We start from the raw sequence: 9,700 nt of genomic DNA on the forward strand, positions 1-9,700 counted from the left end.
AATATTTTTTATGTAAAAAGAAAAAACTGCATTTATTTTTAAATCGTAATATTATCAATACCTTCAATGTCGCTTTTAATCATTTTAATGCACGATTTCTGAATAAAAGTAAATAATTTCTTTATTTCAAAATAAATGAATTTATTAAAAAAAAAAAAGGTACAGATCACAAGCTTTAAAACTGTCAATATATAATTACAAATTAATAAAAAAAAAAAAATGGTATGGCATTAGTATTTAGATCATGAGAACCAAATTCAGTCAAATGTGTTCAAACATTTGATCGGTTGTATATATTTGGCAATATTCCTAAATAAAAAAAATAAGCAAATGATGGATTCTATATCTGTTTTTATATATTGGGTTCGGTATCTATATCAACAGTGGGAAAAATGCTAGAGCAGAACTACACAGATGTCCACGCTCTGCTGGTATCCTGGTTGCAGCACTACATTAATGAGACATGGATGGTGGGAGCAGCTCCGTATGCACCGCCACATCATCCACATGTGCATCTGAGTGGAGCTCCGGTCCAAGATAAAGGTCACGGCATGATCTACATCTGTCTGATGGTGGGACTCTTTAGTTTCTTTACCTTTGGTATCATGTTAAGCTATATTCGCTCAAAGAAGGTGGAGAACTCACAGGATCCATATCATCAGTATATAGCTAAAGACTGGGCTAGTATAGCCTCTCCTGTGGTCATCAGCAACCCAGCTGCGCTCGGACAGCTTCCAGGGTACAGTGGAAGAGAGCAGGAGCAGGCCTAGATTAGTCGGTGACTTCTGTAATTTCTATACAGAATATATGCTTGATTTTCTGCTTCATTAAATTTAAAAAAAAAGTGTCACAGATCTTCATTATGTCAAAAATAAATCAAACAATTGAATTCTACACTCAGTTTGGTTTTATAAATGCCACCGGGTCATCTCACCTGCAGTTTCATGGCTACAATATCCCAACAAACACCAACCTTCAACAGATGTGGGATTTTGTGGATCAGTGTGTTAACCGTGTTTCCATTTGCTATAAAATGATCATGTTCAATTGGCTTTTATAAGGTCACGGAATGTTTGAGAAGTCTAATAGGATTTTCCAAGAATAACTTGCATGCTTGATCCTGAACGATTGTTTGTAATTTGTAATTAAATTTGTAATTAAAATAAATTTGGAAGTAAATTATTTTTATTAAGTGATTTTAGGGCCCTTTGGGACAAATGTTATAGTGTCAAAAAGACCAAGCCTCCTTATTACTATACATAATTACTATATTACATTAATATTTATGTCAAATAATTAACTTAATTTGTTCATATTAATAATTAATATTAAAGATCCATTTCACCCCAAAATCAAAAAAGAATTGTATAAGTTTTTGAACATGCATATAGATATTAATCAGAACAAATCTTTTTAAAATGGGTACTAATGAATTATTCTTGAGCACGATATAATAATTTCTGGAGGTTTATGTTACACTAAGTACTGGAATAATGACTGCTGAAAATTCAGCTTTGCCATCACAGATCAATCAATTACATAATAAAAAAATAAAAATATATATAATTTAATTTGTAATATTTTATTATGTAATAAAAAATAAATGTAATAAAATATAATAAAGATATTTTTTTTATATATGTATAGATAGATAGATAGATAGATAGATAGATAGATAGATTTTTCCTTTTTAGTAAAAATATGAAAATATTTATACATCAGCATGATAGTATTTATTTATTTATTATGGTCTTTAATTTTCTTCTAGTTTTTAATTAAACAAAATAATTGTTTCATACTGTATTACAGTTATAATAAAAACAAAGAAGGTGCAAAATAATCTTAATCACACTAATAATAACAGGCCAACAGGTGAAATACGACTCCGCATTTTATTGCAGTTTCATTTAAGAAGATTCTGCATCCATGTCTGAGGTAATTTGTCCTTGTCTGGTGTTCACCAGCTCTCTCTTAAGGCTGTAACGTACCATCTGCCTGCTCATAAGAGGCACAATCAGGTTGAAATTGTCCACTTCTTGTTGAGTTTCCCCAGTTCATCAGCAAAGACAGCGCAGTGCTCCTTCCACTGGAGGGTTTCTGAGTGTCTCATGGGTTCTCCCAGCCTGGCCCTGACCTCCTGCAACCTTGCCCTCATTTTAGCAATGGTTTCCATAATCTCCTTCTAAGCCACGATCTATTCAGGCTGGTAACCGTTGTCAATAAGGATTCTGTTGAGGTCCATATGGGTTATGATCAAACTTGTTGAGCGGTTTGCCAGTGCCACTGAGGTTTTGAAAGTCTCCACGGGTCATCGACTCCTGGATGAGGTCCTCAACCAGCCTCTCCACCGCCTGAGTGATTTTGATCTTCTTGCTGAGCAAACGTGCATCTCGGGCCACCATGGCTTCTTCGTCCGCTGCCGCCTTCTCCATCTCCTTCCGTCGATACTCCAGAACCTGGTCGGTGGCGCGGTCTATACGAAACTGTCGGTACTGTCGTTCTCTTTGGCTTGGAGTGCCAGAACCAATGCCTTCAAAACTGAGGTAATTTCTGTGTTGAGAGGCATTACTTTTAATTTTATCTTCCTCTTTGTCCTCCATCGATTGGGTATACTGTGAGGCTGACTTCTGCCGTGCAAGGCAGGAAAGAACAGCCCGATAGGCCTCCTGTATCTGGGAAAACAGAGCTGCGTCTGCTGTGGGAGCGCCGGAATCTAGATGATAGAGCTTGGCCATGTGTAGATAAGCCTCCTTGACCTCTGCAGCGTCGCTGGCTCCATCTTCAGGCAGCTGCAGTATACGGCTGATAGCTTCAGAACTGAAAGCTCGCAGGCTGAGGGAACAGTACAGAGGAAGGAGAGATCTGCGGAGGTCCCCGCTGTGCAACCGTAACAACATCCAGCAGCTCATTGTGCCTATATTGAGTATATAGAGTGGCAACACAAAAATAAATAAAATTCAGTTGACTCTTGTGTATGAAATTAACTGATTTAAAAACAAATTTTAAACCAAACACCAGTAAATGTCAGTTTTATAATTTTTTCGTTTTCAAATTTTAAATTTGTAAAACATTGTTGTGAAACCTGTAATACTTTACAGTGTTAAAGTGCTAATTTTACAAGCCAATACTTTTTGAGACAGATTAGATGAAGTTAACAAGGTACGAATGCTGTCACTGGTGCAGTACGTTTTCAAGAGGTACACCTTTGTACCTTATTTACTCCTAAAGGTGCCTATAAGTACTTTAAATGTACATAGTAGTACCTAAAATGGTACATATTTGTACCTCCCCAGTGACAGGTTTTGTACCTTTTTTTCTGAGAGAGTGGCTGTTTTATGGCGTTTTCAAAGAAAACCATCAAGCTTTTATTTTGGCCGAGAAACTGCCAATCAATTAGAGCTCATTTATATTTACATTTCATGTAGGTTTAGGACTAAAGTTAGCTAGATTTTTGCTACGTCAGATCTTTGCAGTGTTTTGTTAATGTTATAGTGCTATAATGTTTCTAGATGATATTTGGTGATATTGCCGACATACACCCCCAGTGTTATTGTCAAGTTTGTTGTAGCATAAAAGCTAATGTTCAAAACTAGCCTATGGACACTTTACGATAATGCAACCTAAATACAACACGAACAGGGCATATCTCACTGATTTAGCTCGGATTTCTCCACTGCAGAGTGAGTTAGGTCGGCATGTCTTTGTGTTTTGATTGTGCACTGGGGTTTGTTGTTATATATGTTGTTTTCAGGGCAAAGCGCGGTATAGAATTTGTCCTTTAGGTGGCGACAAATCTCAACAGCCACTTTGCAGGAAAATTCATAACTTGGTCTGATGATACACTTGGTCTGATGATTTCCCACTGAGAATGGGTAACACATTTCTATCTGGATACTTTCGGTCATGGGCCCTGTGTTACATACATCAAAATTAACATTTCATTACAAAAATCTAATTCACTTCCAATATATTCTTTACATTTTAATGCAAATATAAAACAAAATCCCCTTGTTGCCTGTTGATGGCAACATTAACCAAAGTTGCCCAGCAACATTGCTCAAAAAGTTGCCCTGTGTATCTTCAGCCTTAGGCTTCTTTCTCCTTAAAATATATATTTTTTAAATTCACTGTTTTATGTGCAGGACATATCTGCTGCAATCCTATTTGCACAGTCTGATGAAAGTCTGGCTGTTCTGTGAGACTTGCTTTGAGCTAGACTTTGAGCATACCTTTCAGGCTGGTTTTAGTTTTTTTTTTTAATAGTTTTAGAGTTCATTGTTTTCTACACCTAACTGCATAAATAAGTAATATTTATGATGTTAATGAACTGGTATTACAATTAATTAGCTAGACCCAGAAGACCATTAGTTCACTTTCTCTCCATCATTGACTACATGGTTAATGTGTGTTAATGGGTGGCCTGCATTCAGTGATTGCAAGTCTTTTTCCATATTGTGTTCATATGACCTTTCCTAAATTGGGCTGTTTTAGAAGCCAACCAATTTATGCACATGTAGTAAATTGTGGTAAATGAATTTATGACATTTTGAGGGATCTTTTGCATGACACTCCATGCATGCACTCTTGAATGAAAACCTGAAACCTTTATTTTGTACCTCATTAGACCTCTTGGTTATAATTAGTGAGTGAGTGAGTGAGTGAGTGAGTGAGTGAGTGAAGTGATGTGTAGCCAAGTATGGTAACCCATACTCGGAATTTGTGCTGTGCATTTAACCCATCCATGTGCACACACACAGCAGTGAACACACGCACCCAGAGCAGTGGGCAGCCAATGCTGCGGTGCCCGGTGAGCAGTTGGGGATTTGGTGCCTTGCTCAAGGCTCTCACCTCAGTCGTGGTATTGAGAGAGTGCTGGTTATTCACTACCCCCACCTGAGGACCTGAGACTCCACGACATTCGGGTTACAAGTCCGACTCTCTATCCATTAGGCCACGAGGTCCCCACCCCCTCCCATATATTATACATTATATCATCTCATATATAAAATGGCCTCTATTTGATGTTGTTTCTGAAACTAGCTTATTATATCAATTAGATATATTCAGACTGATATAAATACATAAGTTACAGAAGTTAGTGGGATCCATCTGGATGTTTGTATATTCCACTATCTACAATGCTAGATTAAAATGAAACAGATGTTTACATTCAAATTTCTCTATGAGTGTGATCTGTCATGTGAGTAAGCAATTGGTGAACTCGTTTGCCCAGAGGACCATGAGAGCTTTTTTAGCATCTCAGAAATCAATATTGTGAGATCAATGGGTCTCTACTGAAGTGCTTTTCCCTTGCACAATCTGTGTCACACATACACAGGGACAAAAGAACCGCAAAAAGGGCCACATAGACCTCACATCAAGGTTTGCAGCTGGAAAGAAGACTTAAAAATAACATTCAAAAAGAGCACTTCTAAGGATAGACTGCAAAATGACCAACTTCTCAGATGAAGATCTGGACAACTATTTGCAAAATCAGGTGACCTATTTATGCTGTCATGTGTGCAGAGATCTAAACTAGACTAAAATATTAACTTTAACTGAATCATGGTGTTTATTTTATTTGCAGTCAGCTTAAAGTATTTTATTTTATTTTTGTTTTATTTTATTCAGATAGCTCAAAGAAAAGGGTGACTGCTTTGATAAGATTTACACAATTTTGTTCTGTTGTGCTGTCAATGGTGGCTGAATATGTTATTGTCAGGTGGATCTCAGGCATCGTCAGGTTTCAAAGTCCGTAGAAGATGTGCAGAAAATCATAAAAGATCTTACAGCTGATGTCAGCTCAAAGGATGCTCGTTTCCAGTCCATTGCAAATTCTGGAGTTCATAATGCCAGCCTCAAAGTAATACTTCATGTAGACCTCTTGTCTATTAAACAATGAATAACTGCATTTTAATTATGGCTCCTTTTGTAACATCATAATTCCTTTGGTGTCCACAATCCAATTTAGGACCAGCCGGCTTTAGTGTCAAAATGGTCTGCATTACTCCGAGGAAGATGTGCATACAACCCTGCCATCCAAGTAAGCAACAGAACTGTCAGCTGTATCGCTTACAAAGCAAAAATATTTTTTCAATGTACTGCAATATATATGCATGCACCATGTATGGCTATATATGGATGCATATAAAAAAATACATAAAGCTGAACGCATAGTCATAATCTTATATCTTCATTGTTTGCATAATAAAAATGTAATCTTGTTGGCAATTCATGACATATAATTTATTTATTATATAAATGTGAATATATATGGTAAAACTATACAGCTGTTTGTTTTTTTGTTTGTTTGTTTGTTTGTGTTTTCATTGCTCTTTGTATATACTGATAGATTTTTTGTTCATTTCGGCAGGTGCTCACTCCAAATCTGTTCCTGATTTCGGTGCCCCTACAAGGTCTGGTGGGCTATAAGGAGAGGCGTACGCGTCAGTGGCGTTACTACACGCTGAGTGGGTCTCGTCTCCTCTCACCGGTCCGTGAGCCAGAGAAGCTCCACCAGTGGCTGGAGCTGGAGAGTTTCGTCAATCCGAGTCAGGAGTGGCATGATACCCACATGGTCATTGAGGGTGATATTGTGCCTGCCAAGGTGGTGAATGTCTTCAAGGAGCACCTGGAGGCATCCATTAAGACTTGCGGATTAACAAGTTAGAGTTTTTATATGATGCTAAACATTTCATTGGTCATGTCAATCTCAGTGATGAATGCCTACACCAAACACAACACCTAACCCTAGGCTTAACCAATGAAATTAGATATTAGCAGGATTTTCACTGAACTGGTTTGAGGGGAAAAATTGTGAGTACCAAAGACAATCTTTAGAATTAAATAGTATGAAGTTTAAAAAGCTCCTCATTGGACAGACAGGGCTTTTAAAGGCACTGCTTTCTTATTTGACCCACAGGCTCAGTTGTGTTGATGGTGTTCATGGTTTTCCACACACATGAACACCATTTAGCACATTGTGACGATATCAACATTCCAATGAGCTAAAATCACATGAAACTATAGGTTGATAGCTTGTTCAAGCCCCTAAGTAATCCCATTTCTAACCCTAAAAACTGACTGGTTGACAACAATGTTGATCCAGGAATAAATCCAGGATCAACATTAATCCAGGAATAAAGTGTAACAGCATATATACACGCTACATTTAATTTGTTTGAACTTTCTATTCACCTTTCTTTGACAGGTAAGGTGAGTATGCTGGAATCAGTTGGGTCAGTGGTGCGTGTTGCTGTGGAAACATCAGAGGCACAAATTGAGGTGGAATTGGTTCCTACACTGGAGCTAATGAACTACTGGCCAAAGAGAGCTAGGTGGCCTCGGCTTTTTCGAAGATGGCCCTCCACAGAGCGTGCTCGCTGTATTAAGGTCAGTGGGTATATATACAAAGGAATTTGCATATATCATTTATATAATAATTTTTAAATATATTTTTATTATTTTTTTGTATAATTTTTTTTCAAAAACACAATAAAACTGTAATATTGTGAAATAATATTTAAAATAACTGTTGTCTGTTTTATTTTTAAAATGTAATTTATTTCTGTGATGGGAAAGCTGAATATTCAGTAGCCATTACTTTATTCTTCAGTGTCACATGATCCTTCAGAAATCATTGTAATTTGCTGATATGGTGCTCAAGAAACATTTCTTATTATCATCAAAGTAAAAAAAAGGTGTGCTGCTGCCATAATACATACCATTCAAAAGTTTGGAGTAACTAAAAAAAAAGAATAAATAAATAAAAGAACAAAAAATACTTTTATTCAGAAAGAACACATTAAAATTATCAAAAGTAATGATAAAGACATTTATAATGATACAAAAGATATCTATTTCGAATACATTTCTATTTCAAATACATGTTCTTTTGAGATTTCTAGTCATCAAATAATACTGAAGAAATCACGTTATTCACATAAATATTAAGCAGCAAAGACATTTTCAGCATTGATAATAATAAGAACCATTATTAATAATAATTGAGCACCAATAATAATTGATAACAACTGAGCTCCAGATAAGCATATTAGAATTATTTTTGAAGGATCATGTGACACTGAAGACTGGAGTGATGGCTGCTGAAGATTCAGCTTTGCTATCACAGGAAAAATTACATTTTACAATACACTAAACTAGAAAACAGCTATTTTAAATTGCAATGATATTTCACAGTATTACGTTTTTAAACTGTAATTTTCATTAAATAAATGCATTAAATAATTATTATATAAACGTTTTAATATGTGACCCTGGACCACAAAACTTAAGGGTCAGTTTTTTTTAAACTGAGATTTATACATCATCTGAAAGCTGAATAAATAAGCTTTCCATTGATGTTTTAGTAGGACAATATTTGTCCGAGATACAACTATTTGAAAAACTGGAATCTGAGTGTGCAAAAAATAAATCTAAATATTGAGAAAATCGCCTTTAATGTTGTCCAAATGAAGTCCTTAGCAATGCATATTACTTATCAAAAATTAAGTTGTAATATATTTACGGTAGAACATTTACAAAATATCCTCATGGAACATTATATTTGCTTAATATCCTAATGATTTTTGGCATAAAAGAAAAATCGATAAGTTTGACTCATGCAATGCATTGTTGGCTGTTGCTACAAATATACCCTTGCTACTTAAGACTGGTTTTGTGGTCCAGGGTCACATATTATTATTATTAACTAATAAAAAGGAAATGGCCTGAGTACTGTTTACATACAATATAATGATGATTAATCTAATAAATCCCCTGCAGTCGTTTGGATTCAATCTAATGGCCACATCAAACTACCACTGGCTGCTGTCCTTCTCACGGGCAGAGCAGGTGCTGTTGACCAATATAGATGACGACGGCGGCTGCCGCAGGAAGTGTTATCGGGTGGTCAGACAGCTCAAGGAGGACGTCTGGTGTCCTGGAAGCAAACCCGTCATCACTGCTTACCACCTACAGGTACCAGCCCAAGCAAAACAGCCTTCCACTCCTTTCCGGTCACTTTTCTTTTTTTGTTTTTGAGACATCATACTGTTTATACACATTCAGGTTTACACACTTTCCCACTGTCTTTACATCATCTAGACACTGCTTTTCTGGACATGTGAGAAGTACCCCTGCAACAGGGACTGGAGAGACTTCAGAGGATGTGTATTACGGCTGGTGCAAAAGCTACATAAGTGTGTTAGCCAGCATTATCTCCGGCATTACTTTGTACGATCCCACAACCTCCTGAAATACAGCAATACTAATGAGCTTGATGACGTGGCAAAGAAGATCAATAATTTCCTGGACAACCCCGGAACATACGTTCATTAGAAGCTTCCTCTGTGGGTTAGATGGCATAGATCTATGTTAGCTGTGCTCTGTTCTGACTGCATCATATTGATGAGATGATCATGGTAATAGGCTGTGGTTGGATAAAGTATGCATGTATTTCCTTCTTATGTCTGTCTGATCCTGAAATTTTCACCAGAATTGTTTAATAATTGACATTAACAATGCTGAATTAATTAAATATTTTATCATCAGAAATGCACAATTTTTATTTTATATGATGTTTTTGTTTTGTTTCACTGTAAAAAGTGATAAGTTGACTTAACTTAAAAAAAATGAGGAAACCCCTTGCCTTAAAATGATCAAGTAAATAATAATTTAAAAAAATAATAAGTTAAGTAAA

The 9,700-nt window shown here is 36.2% G+C and overlaps 1 protein-coding gene and 1 pseudogene across 2 annotated transcripts; one reads left to right on the forward strand and one right to left on the reverse strand.

The window, feature by feature from the left end:
* Positions 1-1,907: 1,907 nt before the first annotated feature.
* On the reverse strand, positions 1,908-2,909 carry LOC306875649 (dnaJ homolog subfamily C member 28-like; annotated as a pseudogene). Its single transcript has one exon. The product of its transcript is annotated as a dnaJ homolog subfamily C member 28-like (transcript).
* A 2,540-nt stretch (positions 2,910-5,449) lies between these two features.
* mab21l3 (mab-21-like 3) lies at positions 5,450-9,339 on the forward strand (the record flags this gene model as incomplete). The annotated part of the gene is made up of 7 exons (XM_079426335.1): positions 5,450-5,497; positions 5,723-5,863; positions 5,972-6,043; positions 6,374-6,665; positions 7,211-7,392; positions 8,785-8,979; positions 9,106-9,339. 7 exons carry the CDS (start codon positions 5,450-5,452, stop codon positions 9,337-9,339), a joined length of 1,164 nt encoding a protein of 387 aa, XP_079282461.1.
* Between the last annotated feature and the right edge of the window lie 361 nt (positions 9,340-9,700).

This window comes from Barbus barbus (genome assembly GCF_936440315.1).
Source record: "Barbus barbus genome assembly, chromosome: 10".
In the NCBI taxonomy this organism is placed as follows: Eukaryota; Metazoa; Chordata; class Actinopteri; order Cypriniformes; family Cyprinidae; genus Barbus; species Barbus barbus.